At 44.8% G+C, this 15,745-nt stretch overlaps 1 protein-coding gene across 4 annotated transcripts in view; it reads left to right on the top strand.

The window, feature by feature from the left end:
* The first annotated feature begins 247 nt into the window (after nt 1-247).
* NETO1 (neuropilin and tolloid like 1) overlaps nt 248-15,745 on the top strand; it is a 145,253-nt gene continuing 129,755 nt past the window's right edge. Inside the window, exons 1-5 of one of the 4 annotated variants that reach the window (XM_071208586.1) lie at nt 248-368; nt 2,104-2,230; nt 4,186-4,239; nt 4,479-4,616; nt 10,264-10,512. In XM_071208586.1, the coding sequence (XP_071064687.1) occupies nt 2,203-2,230; nt 4,186-4,239; nt 4,479-4,616; nt 10,264-10,512 (469 nt within the window). In that variant the 5' untranslated portion in view covers nt 248-368; nt 2,104-2,202. Of the gene's footprint in view, nt 369-1,943; nt 2,231-4,185; nt 4,240-4,478; nt 4,617-10,263; nt 10,513-15,745 lie in introns of those variants that run through there. The other 3 variants (XM_071208585.1, XM_004450443.5, XM_058277888.2) reach the window with 3 other exon arrangements.

The following is a 15,745-nucleotide window of genomic DNA, read 5'->3' as shown; positions in this document are numbered from 1 at the left end:
CCAGGCCGCCCGCGGGCGGCTACGAACAGCGCGTCCCGAGGCGTCTTCCCCGCGCTCCCCGCCAGCCCTGCCGGCTCTCCTCGGGCCTCTAGCTCCTCTCGCCGGCGTCTCGCTCCGGCGCCCGTGGCCTCTGCGGGCGCGCCCGGGCGCCCCTTCGCTCGCCCCACCTCCCCATCTGTGAGTCCATGGCCACGCGCCACACGCACGCACCGCTCCCACGTTACCCCGCCGTCGAGGGCCTGCAGTCGCCGTCCTGGGGACCCGGGAGCCACAGACCGGGTGGAAGGAGGTGGCGGGGGCTCCCCTCCCCGCAGGAGCCCGCCGCCAGCCCCGCGCCGCCACGTGGGCGTCCAGCGCGGCCGCAGCAGGTGCGGGCCAGCACGCCCGGCCCGGAGCCCGCGCCCCCGTCCCCTGTCACAGCCCTCGCCGCCCTCCAGGCCCAGAGAGGCGACGCGGGTCTCCACACCCTGTGTCCCGCCGCTCCTGCCCCTCGTCCTTCCGAGCGCCCCCCTCTCCTCGCCGCCTTCATCCCCGGCCGGAGCCGCAGTGAAGTGGGGTCCTGGCGGCTGAGGGGCGCGGGACCCGGGATCCCCAGGCGGGGTCGGCCTGCGGCCCCCCGGAGGCGTGCGGGCGCGGGAGGGTCCACAGCAGCCTGCGGGCAGGCGGCAGCTGCGAGCGGCGGAGGCGCGGGCGCGGCGCGTGGGAGGGACGCCCCCACGGCCCTGCGCGCTCCCGCCGGCCCCGCGGCCCCGCGGGCGGCCAGCTGGGGCTTCTCCCGAGCCGTCGCCCCGGCAGCTCGGCCGCTCTCCCGGCTTCCCGCGCCGCGCACTCGCCTTGCTGGGGAGTGGAGGGTGGGGGTGACGGGGGCGGCACCCCGAGTCTCCGCTGCAGTCGCCAGCAGCCGGCGTCTTGGCAGGAGCGGCGTGGCGGCGGCTCCCTCCGCAGCCGGCTCCGGGATTCGCGGCTAAACTTTTACCGCGGCGGGGCCCCCGCGCGCGCCTCCCGGCGCCCGCGCGGGGACGCGAGGAGACGACGAAGCCTCCGCCCCGCGCGGGCCGCGACCCCCGCCCCTAGACAGCTGGCCGGGGGCGCGCGGGGGGCTGAGCGGGGCCGCTCTGTGGCCCTGGCCAGGGGGGAGCCCGCACCCAAGGAGGATTTCGCCCGCCGGCTCCCCCCCCCCCCCCCGCCCGCGCACCCGATCCCGCCCGCAGCTCCGCTCGGGATCCGCCTGCCGCCCGCTCGCCCCCTCGGCCGGGCCCTCGCCCCCGCCCCCTTCCCTCCTCCCGCAGGCTCCGAGCAGCGGCGATGTCCTTGTCGCCGCCGCCCCATTCCGCCGCGCGCCAGCCCGGGGGGCGCCGGGTCCCGCGGAGCCGCTCGCTCGCCCCTGGGCCACCCGGAGGGTCGCGCGGCCTCGGGCTCTGACGGCGGCGCCCGCCTGTTAGCGCCGCCGACCTCGACCACCTTCCCCCCCAGCCCCCCTCGCCGTCCTCCCCCCTCCTCCTCGAGCAAGCCCTCCTCCCGGACGCCCACCCACCCGCGCCTCTCTCCGCCGGATCGCAGGGGTGGCGCGGAGCCCGGCGAGCCGAGGACGGACCCCTTCCTGCCGGCTCCGATGCCTCAGCGGAAGAGCCCCCAGGGCTGGGGCGAGGCGGGCTGCCGCCGGGCGTCCTCCCCGCGGGGCTGCTGCGACCTGCTGCCGGCCGCGGAGGGCACCGGCGACTGAGCCGCCGCCCGCTCCGTCGCGGCCGTCGGTCTGGCCCGGCCCCCGCCCTCCGGCCCGCCCGCCCGCCCGCCGCCCGGCCCCGGCCCCGGCCCGGGGCGCCCCCGGGGCTCGCCCCGCGCCCGCCGCCGCCCGCCCGCGGCCCGCGCCGCGTCCTCCTGCCAGCTGCGGCGGCGGCGATGATGCAAAGCGGGAGGGTGCCGCCCGCCGCGGCGCGGATGGTGGCGCCCGGCGCCCGGGCGTGAGCGAGCGGCATGGTGGGGAGGCCGGCGGCGCGGCGCTGAGCGAGCGAGGCCGGGCCCGGGCCCACTCGGTGCTGGCGGCCGTGGGGGCTCCGCTCGCCCCCCGCCCCCGCCCCTTAATTGTGCGCCTGGTGTGTGCAGCTGAATTCTCTCGCCTCCATCCTCTCCCCCGCCGCTGGAAGTTGTCCCGTCTCTAAATGGAATTAGTGGAGCTCGGAGCCTCTGGTGTAAGGAACAGACATGATCCATGGGCGCCGTGTGTTCCACAGTGAGTACCGCCGCCGGGCGCCCTGCCTCCCGCCCTCCCCGCCCTCCGCGCCCGCCGCCGGACCCCGCAGTCCCCGCGCGCCCCCGGGGCCCATGGAAACTTTCTAGATTGCAGCAAGATAGCCCGGGGCGTGGGGGCTTCCCCCTGGCCCGGACCCCCGGGGCGTGGAGCTGAGACCGCGGTTCCGGGATGGGCACGTGCGGGAGGAGACTGAGTCGTGGGCCCTGGGGAGGGCGCAGGTGCCAAGAGCTCGAGAGCCGGGTCTGGGGGTTGGTGGTCGGACAAGAAATAGCCCTCGTCGTGGGGGAGCTGGATCTCAGCGACCCCGGCTTGCCGCCCCACTGGGTACTTTAAGGGGCCCCTGAAAGCGACGCTGGGGCGGAGGGCCGGTGCCACCCCAACTCCGTTCTGGCCAGTGGACATCGACCGTTGCTTTATGAGCGTGTAGTGAGAGGCGCGCAAGGGCTTGGAGGCAAATAGCACGGAAAGTCCTCCAGCAGAAGGCAACGTAAGTCAGAAAAGCACTCAGACCGCCGTGTGTGGTGGAAATTTGACTCGGTAAAGCAAGGATTAGCGTGACAGTCCTGTGCCACGCAGTTGGGAGCCCGGGCTTTGCTGATGTGTTCATCACAGGACGTGTTCTAGAACGTGATCCCGTCAGGGCAGGAGAGCAGAGTAAAGAAAACGCCAAGCGTAGGTCTCCAGGATGATGGCTGGATACCTGCGTGTTTGTGTGTGTAGAACCTTGGCTAATTAAAATGTAATTTTTTTCTCTTAAAGACACACATGCAAACAAGAACAGCCAACCAATGTTTAAATCTAAAAACCAGATTGGAGTTTATATTCTAATGGAATGTAATTGGTATATCTTCCCAAATGCTAGTACCCAGATACTTTCTTGGAATTCTCTCTAAGCCTAAGTTTTTAAGCTCCTTTTACTGTAGGAAATAAACGTGAATTATGCCTTCCCTCCCCCAACTTATTTTAAGTGTGACTGTGATTAATAGATCTAATAGAACTTAGAGATCTGATATAGTTTGGCAACAAATAAAAATAAAACAGAAGAGGAAAGATCTGACATTATGAAGAATAAATTACTTTAATGTTTTTCTAGTTTTTGGTTTTGTGAAAATGTTGGATAAATCAACACATACATAATATAGAAGTTCCGGTTATAATGGGCTTAGCAGATTTACTAAGTTACAGATCAGTGTCTCCTTTTGATAATTAAAGTTTAATAAAATATAAAAATATAATAATTAATAAAAAGATAACAAAAGGCTTATAAATGACCTTTCTCAAAATAATAATTTATTTCCAGATAACACTAAATAGTAAGTCAGAGTTAAGGTCAGAAGAGATTAATTTCATGGCTTAGCATGTGTTGAGGACATTGGTTTGGTACATTTTTATAATGTGCATTTTTATAATGCTACTTAATACCTCCGATCCAAAGTTATCTGCTTTTCTCCTGTTGCCCCTCCCCCTCTAAAAGACTTGCCTAAGTCTTTGTTTTCTTGAAATATAACTAACTACATTGCCAGTGTGTGCTGATCAGGCTCCTTTCTCCTTGTTTGCTCTCCCTTTTCATCCTCTTCCTTCAGAGAAGCTAGCAAGGCCATTGGCAAAGGGCACCTTATAAAGAGTGTGGGTCCTGAAATCCCGCTAGAATGTGACATTAGCAGATTCCAGTGCCACCACTGAGGCTTGAAGTATGTGTTTGTGCTAGGAGTGTCGGTCTTCTCCATTCTCAACTTGCATTGGGCCCTTAAAGGATTCTTGAACTTTCCTCTTTTGAACATTTTGGATCAGTTTTCCTAGTCCTAAATTGGCATGGAATAATAAAAGTAATCTGTCTTGAGATCATTTTAGCTTTCAATTAAGTTTGTTCTGCAATTTGACCATTCCAGTGTATACTAATATTTCCTTTCTAAACATTTTCTTTTCTGTTGCAGTTGTAGCAAGTTTAATCATCCTCCATTTATCTGGGGCAACCAAGAAAGGAACAGGTATGTCCTTTGGGCAAAATGGGAATGGAAGACTTCTAATTATTCTGCATTTTCCTAATTTTCCCATATTCTTAGTATTTCAGAAAATCTGGATAGTTTTTAGTGTTTATAATTGATTGGTTTTTGACTAAGAAACCATTAAGAAATTAATTTACTAATGGAAATTACAAGAATGTCCTCTCTATTCTTAGTTTTATAGAAAATTGAATGATGGCTTTTTTTTTTTAACATATCTACAGAAAAACAAACCACCTCCGAAACACAGAAGTCAGTGCAGTGTGGAACTTGGACAAAACATGCAGAGGGAGGTATCTTTACCTCCCCCAACTACCCCAGCAAGTACCCTCCGGACCGCGAGTGCATCTATATCATAGAAGGTAAGGAGAGAGGGTGCCAGAGCAGGAGAGGACTCGAGGCCAAATCCTGGGCCATCTCTATGCTTTGGAAGGAAAATACACTTATGGTCATTACAAAAATTGGTTTTAGAGACCGTGCATAAATATTTCTGAGTGAATCAAATAACTGTAAAATCTGGAATCAAGCTAATAATTGAAATTATTAGTAATGGGTTATGGACTAGGGTATTCTGGGAAATAAAAACAAATTAACAACTTTAAAAGTTTGTTTTGCAATTAATTTAATTGATTTAGAGTTCTGAAGTAGGGGATAGTTCATACTTGGCATCAGTATCAAGGGGAAGAGGTTTTGAAAACTAGTATTTCAGTAATTTTAACAATTTTTAGAATAACCTATGTATTTGTGAATTTTTTTTCTTAGTAATATACACAAAATACATGTTAATGTCAGGGAGAGCTCTATAATAATGTTTTTCAAACGTAAATTTGAATGACCATTGCTTTAGATTTTGCTAACAAGTGACATTATCATACTTTAATGTCAAAGTCAAGATTCCAAATTATGACTCTTCCTTTCATCATTTTTTCCCAACTTGAAGGATAAACAGGACTGAAAAAGAGATTTACTTCTCTTTGAACCTTTTCCTTCCCTCTTTGTAGATACCTGTTTATTAAGTATGGCATTTAAAAATATATGAGCATTTCATCTAGTGATAGTTGATTTAATATATGTTAGTACCTAATAGCTGAACACTTGTACCCTTCTGTCCCTTATATACACTCAGACAAAGCAACCTTAGAGAAACAAGATATGTATGCCTGTTATCTGCTTATAAATCAGGCAGCATGTCTTTCGAAGAAAAAGCCTTTTTGTTTAACTTATTTCAACAGTTTAGAAATGATTCATATGAGACTTGAAAAGATTAAATCATTATTGTTTGTCGTATTTGATATGACTAAATTTTTCTTTGAAACTCCATCCTATTGTCAGAAGAAAGGTTTTATGGCTTCAGGAAGGAATGCTCTAACAAAATGTAAACTCTTATTTTTCTAAGCTATCTGTAACATGAGGTTTTTTTTCAAGTTTTAGTAGAACTTTTTAAAAACATTGTGTTTTGAAGAAACAATACTTTAAAACTCCAAATTAATATATTAAAAACACACACAACTATTTCTCTTATTTGGAAGAATTAATTCAGAAGCAAATATTTGCACATTAGTTATATTTTCATATTTATTATTATTTAGAATTTAAAAGCACCATTAGTGTTTGGTTTTAATGTCATGTACTTAGTCTCATTAATTCTCAGTTATATCAAAGACAAAACTTAAAAAGGGGAAATAGAGGGACGCTGTAACTCTTGTCACTACTGGACATGCTCTATACATTATTTGAAACACTTCATACTAGCCCGTTTTTTTTTTCGTGATACACTTATTTAAGAAACATTTACTGAGCAACTATTAAGCAAACACTCTGCCAAGGACAGTGTATAGAGAATTGAACAAACCAGGCATGGTACTTGCCTTATGGAACTTAAAACATGGTGTGAGAACTAAGCCCTTTTCAGTAAACAATCTGAAGGGACCCCAAGATCAGCACAAATGTTTGGTGTAGGAAGAAGGAAGAGGAGGCTATCAGGAAGAAGAGATTCTTACCCTCCGTTTTGAAGAATGTTCCGGAGATCACCGTTCTCTATAGAATAGCACTCGTAAAAGTCCAGCCATTTGGTAAGGTTGGGGACCCGCAAGTAGTAAACTAGGGCTTCTGCATGGGGTGGGGGCGGGGGCGAAAAGGAGAGGAGGCTGAAGAGACAGCATTTTCAGAAGCAGGTGTTCTCTCCAGCCCATCCACAGAGTCAGGGCTTTTGTAATAGATAATGGCTTCCTCTTTCAATACTTAAAGTAGACCAAAAATGAGTGAGATTTTGGTGAGAAGATAACTGAAGGAAAAACATAAGTTAAGAAATGATTGCAAAAGGCCACACAAGTCATAGTAAAGGCCTGAATTAGAGAAGTGACAATGGGGATGAAGTCAAAGAAAGAATTGAGAGATATTTAGGAAAATGAATATACATGGTTGGGGTGGGGATGAGAGATTAGGGAATTCTAGGACCACTCTAAAGTTTTTGGCTTGGTAATTTGTTAGACCTCACTGCCATACTAGATAAGAAATATCAGCTGAGAAAGATGGTTTAAAGGAAAATAATGTGCTTAATTTTGGTGTTTGTGGAAGTGTCTCATAAAGAGTTTGGATTTATAGATTTTTATCTCTGGAGAGATCTAGATTGAAAGTATATAGTTATAGGTCATAAGAACCAAGATTATCATGGAGATTGTGAAACTAAATGAAATTATCTAGGGAAAGTATTTGGAGCATGGTTTTTCAACTCTTCTCAACAATAGGGGTGCCTGGGTTTGCCATTTGTAATTCTGATTTAATTAGTGTTGAGTGGAGCTGCAGGCATCATGTCTTTATAATAGCTCTGCAGGGAACGCCAGGGCCCACCAGAGCATGGGTCTACATTGAGAGGGAAAAAATATGCAGAATCAAGTACTGGGGAACAACATGCAAGGAAGGGGCAGGGCAAGGGAATGGTAATTGGGACTGAGAAGGAGCCAGAGACTTGGAAAGCAGAATCAGACAGCAGATGCCACAGAACCTAGGATTTAGGAAATTTCAAGAGGCTGGGTGTAGCCAATGGCCAGTTGTTATGGCAAGGAAAAATAAGGTAAAAACAGAACTGTTTCTACTGCATTAGGCAATTAAGAAGCTGTCAGTGACCGCAGGACACAGACTCCCCTGGACATGATGGATGTGGGAGCCGCTGGGCAGTGGATGCAGGAGTGCATGGGAGGTCCTGATGGGCTGTGGAACCAGGGTGCAAAGGCTGGCTTTCCTTCTTTCTTTTTCTTTTCTTTTAATAGTGAAAAATGAATGTTTAATTCTAAAGAGCATAGCCTGTTCTGGTGGGAGAAGAGAAACTGAAAACACAAAGAAAGAGGGATAAATAATTGACCAGGAGTCTTGAGATAAGACAGATTGTGATGAGTTAAACAGGTAGAAGATGAATCATGGAAAGTAGGACCCCTGTGATGGGTTTTTGTAGACTGAAAACTCCCTCGGATTGGAGGCAAAATTCTGTATGTGTGTGCAGTATTCAGATGAAAGTGCCCATTTTCTCAGAGTGCCCAAAGAATCTCAAAAGATTTGAGACTCTTTGAAAAGGAGCCTCTGTTTTAGATCAAAGGTGATTCAAAAATATGGAAGTGGGTTAGGAGATTTATAGGTCAAGAAAATGTAAGTTTAGGGAGCTGGACCTAGATAGCGTCAAGTGGTTTGCATGTGCCATGATCCCCATTTTTAAAAATCTACAGCAGTTATTTCACTAGTTAAATTTCAGCTAGTGGAATTTTCATGGAAGGGGTATGTTTAGTTCATTTCAATGTATTGGAGCAAATGAAAAGAAATGATGCATATATGGTGTGGTCAACCAAAGGCCATCAAGAGAGCATACTTGTTGAAGAAATTTGAGGGGGTTGATTATCCATTTTGGGCTGAACTTAAATGAGAATGAAGGCATGAATAAATCAATTCGTACATTTCTTATATAAAGGAAACCAGTAGAAATACAATGGAAGATTAGGTAGGTAAGTAGATGAAACAGCTAGCTAGCTAGTTAGATAGGGTTTTAAGTTAGTTAGCACAGGACAAGTCTCATTGCTTTACCTTTCCCCATCCAAAATAATAAAGCGTACATCATTTACATCTAAAAGAATTGCCTCACATTTTGAAAAAAAATATTTCTTCATAGGACTTCTCCTCCTGACTTATCAAAGAGCAGATAAGCAAGCTGGCATATTCTATACGGTAGTAATATACACAAATAGTATACTTTGGGCTAAAGGTAAGCCCAGTTTTTTAAGCACTTGCCTTTTACATTTTAGACTGATACTTTAGGAAAAAAAACATGGATTTCCAGGTCATTCTTAGGATATTTTCAAGTTTGCAGATTTTGAAAACTTTATTGAATAATTACATTTTGGTAGGCACTATATCTTTGAACTTTATGATATACATTAATGGCAAATAAAACCATTTCCTATTTTCTTGCAACAGTTAACATCTCTTTTCAATATCCAGATTGTTAGAAAGAAGTAGTTTTAGAGATTAAAAATAATCCTTAAAAGAACCTTTTTAACATACACTGACATTTAACCAATTGATCTTCAATTTTATACTTGGAGAGAATCAGGATTGCATTCTATTCTATGTGTCTCTAATTTCCTGGTCATCGTAAGTATTGACACCATATACATATCTGATATTAATGCCTGAGACTTTAATTTTAAGGTGACCAAGGATGATATTAAGTATATATTTAAAAGCTGGAGTGGCATGGACAGCAGCCACTCAGAAGGGTTGCTGACCACATTGGATGCAGGGTCATGCTGTGATGGCATGCTGACATTTGAATTTCTGGAGGGGGCTGGTCCCAGAAGTGGGCCCCATGGCTGGGAAGCGTGCAGGGGCTGAAGGCAACAGTTGCCTAATAACCAGGCTAACTGTGTTGATAACTTACTAACTGTTACGACCACTCTTGGTGTCCTGGCTGTGTATCAGTCTGGAATGGCAGAATTGGGAATTATTTTGGACATGACAGGAGGAAGAGCACATTAGCAAAGGCATCCAGGTGGTGGTTTCTGCTGTCACTAACCCTAGCAAGCTCTTCCGTGAGTCCTTAGCTCGAAGAACATTTGTGAAGATAAGTTCATGTACAATTCACTCAACAAATACATATATATATTTAGAAGATTTACTTCTGCGCAAAGTATTGAGGGAAAAAAGGTGAATAAAATAGGGGTCTTGGCTCTCAGAATAGATCTGGAGAGGAGACTTCTTTACTGGATGATGTAGGAGTTATACAAATTGGAAGTAGATAGATATTCAAGGACAAGAGCTGAACACCTGAAAAGACCTGCTATTTTACAGGAACATGACACTTTGGGGTGGCCTGAGTTTGTGCTCTTTGGGAGGTACGGTGTAAGAAGACACTGGAAGGTGGGTTGGAGGATACTTTTAAGGAACTTTCCTGTTAAGTATTTTGATCATTTGCCTGCAGCTGATACAGCTGATAAAGAAGTTCAAACCTGAGAATGGTATGATCAGATTTGTGTTGTAGAAAAAACCCTCTTAATAGCCTTGTCAAACCACTTTGATCTACTTATTAATAAGATCCCAGTTGGGACTCTTTGAATTGTTGGAATGCTATGCTGAACAATTCTCAAAGCAGTTTTTGAACTTAGCCTGGGAACTCCAGAGAATATGGGAAAAGTGACAGAAAGGTAATCCTCTAGTTTCTCAACCTGATTTAGCAGCCTTTCACAAGACAGATGATGCGTTAGTGCTGGGTTAGTGCTGAAAACAGTCATTTTATCTCAGAATAACATTTTGGGTAACATCAATTCAACATCATCCCTACACATTCTTATGGAAATAGTAAACCTTAAGATGTAACTCTCGTCTCTTTGTTTTGCATGTCCTTGCATAGCATGCCTCAACTTTTTAAGAAGGTGTACAGATAAAACCTGAACTAAAATCAGAAAAATCAAGCTAACGATTTCCGAAATGCTCTTCTAGACATATTTCTTTTATTTTTTTCCCCAGCTGCCCCAAGACAGTGCATTGAACTTTACTTTGATGAAAAGTACTCTATTGAACCGTCTTGGGAGTGCAAATTTGATCATATTGAAGTTCGAGATGGACCTTTTGGCTTTTCTCCAATAATTGGACGTTTCTGTGGGCAACAAAATCCACCTGTAATCAAGTCCAGTGGAAGATTTCTATGGATTAAATTTTTTGCAGATGGAGAGCTGGAATCGATGGGATTTTCAGCTCGATACAATTTCACACCTGGTAAGTAGGGGCTTGTTTATTACCTATGTCTATGGCTTTTTCTTCTTGAGTTTTCTACCTTCATAGTTCAAAAGTTTTTGTAAGACATTGTCATTTTTCAAATAATTTTCCTTTTCTCTTTAAAACCAAGCATACAATGCTCTCCCTTTTCCCTTCATAGATTCTGGGGGCAGAAGAAATTTTCTTTAAAATCTAGCTTACACTAGGGGTCTATGTGGTCGTGACAATTAAATGGACTTTTACTTTTTGTGTAATTTGAAAGACAGCCTGTAATAAAGAAACTAATTACACATAACATCCCATAAACTTGAAAGGCAATTGTGGTATTGTAAAATGTATCCATCAAAATCATCTCAGGAGAAATTGAATAAAATGTTCATTTGTCCTGAAAATTATAATTATTTTTAAAGCCATTGGATCCTGCTATAATGCGGTATATTATCTTTTGAGAAATGCAACTCCCAAGAGTCCTGAAGAAAGGAAAACCGTAGACCTACAGCAGCTGAATATTCATTTACAAGGTCTGGCAAAGTTATCTGCAATTATTAAAGTATGCATTCTATGTCAATTTTCCTTTTAATCTGCTACTACTAAGCTAGGCTTGTATTGTTGACTGGCTCACTTATGACAAATTTTCATTCATTATAATATAAATTGGTTATCACATTTTTAAACTTCTAGAGTACCATGCTATAGCAATTTGAGATTTGATGAATCAAAGTTCTTTTTTAATGGAAAAATGACTCAAATTACATAAAGCACATTATATATATAAATTAGTTTTTTTTCAGTTTGTACATATTGTCTCACTTAAGCTATATAGGCAATAAGAGAATTTGGAATATGTGTAAATTTTTAAAATTTTCTATTCCCTATTACAGGGGTAATATCTGAGCAGAGTCATAATGCTCAGTTAAAGAACTAAAATTGCAAAAAAAATTAATGTAAACTTTATGAATTTTGTCATGACAATAGGGTTTATGTTAAGTAAATCTGATAATAACTATAGCATATGTGTTCACCTTAAGCATTAGGGAAACCTTTGCAAAGTCACTAAGGACTTGTGATTCTAATTATGCTTTGCCATTATTGGATAATCAAAGAAAGCATGGATCTTTGACATGTGATGGGAGAACTAAATCTATATGTTCACAAAAGGTGCCAAATATTTAGTTTTATGTTCTAGATTGTTAGTGCTGGGATTGTAAATGGAAATATTTTTAACTGCTAATTTTCAGTATAATCGGGATTTAAGGAGTGTAGTTTATATCTTGATCTAGGCTTTATAAATTATTTTTCTACCCTTGGTTTGGTGATGGCAAGAGCAATGTCTTTGATTTAAAATGCTGGTTTCCTCAAGAATGTAGGGCCAGCCAACCCAGTCCACTGCGATAGCACCAACGCCCGTGCCACCTCTCCTCTACCTGAGAAAACAGCAACGGTGACAGTCACGTCTCCTTGGTTACAAAAAGTCACTTTTCTCCCCGAACTTCTTTCTTCACTCTCTTTCTTTAGGGCTAATGTGGTTCTATCTGGGGAAAGGCCATTTTATTGTCAGAAACAACCAAATTAGAGGGAGCTTAAGGAGATGTTTCCAGGAAGTTAGCAAGGTGTTGGTGATGGGCTGAGACTTCTGTTTCCCACAGGTAGACCAGAGGAGAGAGTATTGGGAAACCCACGGCTGGCGTCTGAGGGCAAAGCCAGGCTAGGGGGGCTTACGAAGCTGCGGGTCCTGCAGAAGTCGGCAGTGTGCAGTGCAGGGCAGGGCCCAAGGGCCTCAGCAGCCTGCCTCCGGCTTCGTAAGGGGGCGGCCCTGCCGTGGCGGACTAGGTGGGTGTGCAGCCTTTAGCGACCTTGCAAACAGCATCTGGGAATTGGGGTCATGTAGTGGGGTGGCTACGGCTCAAGGGGCGATCTGGGGAAATTGAGGGCGGAAGAAGTCCTCAACTTAACCTCATGATTCAAGTAGGAAAGAGTTCCTTGAACAGTCAACCCCAGAGCAGACCATCATGGGAGCTGTAGACTGGCCGCCAGGTCCACTCAGCTGGGAGGCTCCAGTACAGCTACTGGGGGCACTGGTTTCAGAATTACCTTTTTCAGCCTCAGTAATTTTATTTTTTTATTAGGAATGGTATTAATAACCTCACATTGTTGTTTGAAGGTCAAATCATCCGAGGCTCATTTGTGATTTTTTTTCAGTGCTTGTAAGATCTTAACTAATGATAGCTATTATTTTTTAATAATTTGATAATGAGTTCTTTAAAAGCAAAGGAGGCTTGGCATAGTTTATTGGGAAAACAATACGTGTCCCAGACTTTAAAATTACACCCCCTGGGTCCCTGAATTTTGGGGCAGGAATACATATTTAATTTCCACACAATATCACTTTTCCTTGTTGGGTTCATTTAAATGGGTGTGGGATCCGTGTGGGGTTGTAGATATTTCTGATGGCAATTATAAAACACATCAAAGCAGAGGTATCAATGAGAAGACCAGCTGGCCTTCATCATTTAATGAATCAACCACTAATTGGAATCTGCATCTTAATCTTAGAGCCTCAGAAATTTGATGTCAGTACTTTGAGAGCATACCCATCTCTTAGGAATGGATCACATTTGTTGTGGTATCAAGACTGCACACACATGCATACACATATGTACATACATATGCATATATGTGTGTATGGACGTACATGTAAAGAGCCATTTTCAGTGAAAATTTGTAGAATCAAACAGCCTCAATGGAGTTGATGATTCATCTCCATTACATGGATAGTTTTTTTCCAATAACGCTCGATCTCTGCCTGACAAGGGACAGTTCTCCTCTCCAGTGCCCTTCTGCCAGTTTCAATGCCTCCTTACCTGCCTGGCACACTAATGTGTGTCTGCTCTTACCTCCAAACTTATTTCTATTTCTTAATATCTGAATTTCTTCGACTTTCTTTTCTGTTCAACTTTTTGAAAAATACCCTTTTGATCTCTGGCTCTTGCTGTTTCTGGTAGCTATGCTTCACCTGGTAGAGAGGAATGAGCCAAATGGTCGTACATGTGGGGATGGAGAGAAGGGTCGCAGGGTGCAGAAGCAGTCACAGAAACATGCTTCAAGGAGGCTCTTCTGTTTCTCTGACACATATGGATGATTCTTCATTTTTTGGTTACTGAAGCGATTATTTTTAGATACTGGGTCATTAGGCAAGGCTCTAGTGCAGTGGTGAATCGCCGAAGATGATGGTATTACCTGAATAAAAGGGATTGTGAGATGGAGCAGTAGTCAGGGAGGAGTCAGGTTCCAACCCCAAACCAAGAACAAGCGTGGGGCTCTAAGAAGGGCCGAGGGGTGCAGAAGCACTGGCGCACTCAGAGAACACCTCTTGTCCTGTGTGAGCAGAGCTGGGTCGTGCGTTCTCCTCTGAGCGGACTCGCCCACCTCGGAGAAGGACGCGAGTTCACAGTCCCCAAAAATACTCAGACTGACATGATGGAAAATTTGAGAATCCACAGGCAATCCGACAAGAAAGCAGGTAAAATATCAAGTATTCATTATAATAGAACGACATTGTGTTTTCATCTTAATAAGACAGACTTTTTGGTCAGAAAAAATTTAAATCAAATGTAATTTGAGAAAACAAATGATCAGAAGGTAATTCTGTAATAAAAGTATTTTAACAATACTGGAATAATACACATCAATCTCATAACCATAGTTACCTTAGCCAGGGGGAGGGAATGTAGAGTATTTGAAGGGAACAACATGGAGCTATATTGAAAACTGAGTCATCGTTATCTACAATATTTTAATTTTTGAGAAGAATACTATGTTTTTGGTGTTACTGGATAATTAAAATAATTACAACTTACTTAAGAGAAAAAAATTAAAAAATGAGAAGATGCCAAAGCTGGTCATTTTGAAATTTTTAGAAAGGCAGCAACCATTCCTCCATATGCCACAAAATTTTACACTCAAAGTATGAATGCCTTTGAGCAGAGAATAACTTTCCCCTCTAGCCAGCTGTCTGCCTTGCCTCCATTTTTTTTTGGTCACTTGAAAATATAAACTAAAGAAAAAATGTAACACTATCTGCTATACCCCAATGGCAGTGGCATTTCCCAGGAGCTTTCGTCAGTATCAGGAAAGGAAGGCAGCAAGCGCGGCCCTGCTTTGTTTGGGAAAGCTAGCCCTTTCTCTTTAGTGCCGGGTGCCTTTTGGGAGCCTTGGAGTGTATTTACCAGTGGAGAGCGTTTCTCCTTTTCACAGACAGAAGGTGAGATGTTTGTGGAAGCGTCCTCTTTTAAAGATGATGCTTTTCCAAACTAGTTTTATAAAACAAAGTTACTCACTTCTACTGGAGACCTTGACTTTTAGGACTATGCCTCAAAATACCAACTCTAATGAAGTCAGGGCAGGCACTGACGTGGAAGAGAGTCGAGTCACTTAATATGTTGAAATTATATTACGATCCTTTGTAACTTAGCAGCACCTTTCATCTGAGGAGCTCAGAGTGTTTTAGGAACATTCTGCTCAAATCTTACCCCCCCCCCCCCAGTCTCTGTGTTGATTGACTTCAAAGGCAGTGGACAGGACACGCTGCAGGGCAGTGGCTTAAATCGAGTGTTTTAAAAAGAGGTCCGTGCCTCTCCAATGAAGTATGTTATTGATATAGTATTATTTTAATTATTCAGTGCAATGACTTTGTCTCTTAACAGAGATGTGAATGCCTGTAAGTATTCACCATTTTGAAAGTTTATTTCCACATTTTCTTAGCCAACCAGAGTTCTGTTATTTGCTAGGGTAAGAAAGAATAATATATATATTTAAATATATTATATAGTCAACCTCTAACACCTAAATATGAATTTAAATCTTGTTATAAAAGATGAAAGACTAGTGGGTTTTACAGACAAAAATGAAAAGACCTTGATTTGATTACTTTGCTGTTGACTTGCAAATAAAAGGTTGAGTATATTTAGATCACATAGTATAGGTGGTCTTTCTACCCACTCTATTTACATCATATAACCAAAATGTTCTAATCTCAGCCCCAGCGGAGGCTGACACATGGGGAAAAAATTTCAGGAGCACAATCACATTTCTTCTTGAGGCATATGTTTCTAGAAATGAAATGAAAAGCTTAAGACTCTCAGCTGCGACGTTATCCGTGTGCAGCAGGTACCACAGGCATCCCTGTGAGGACAGTTGTTCTCGTCCCTTCCTCTCATCCACCCAGCCCCTGGCT

This window comes from Dasypus novemcinctus, chromosome 16 (assembly GCF_030445035.2).
Source record: "Dasypus novemcinctus isolate mDasNov1 chromosome 16, mDasNov1.1.hap2, whole genome shotgun sequence".
Taxonomy (NCBI): Eukaryota; Metazoa; Chordata; class Mammalia; order Cingulata; family Dasypodidae; genus Dasypus; species Dasypus novemcinctus.
This window is presented reverse-complemented; position numbering and strand designations above follow the sequence as displayed.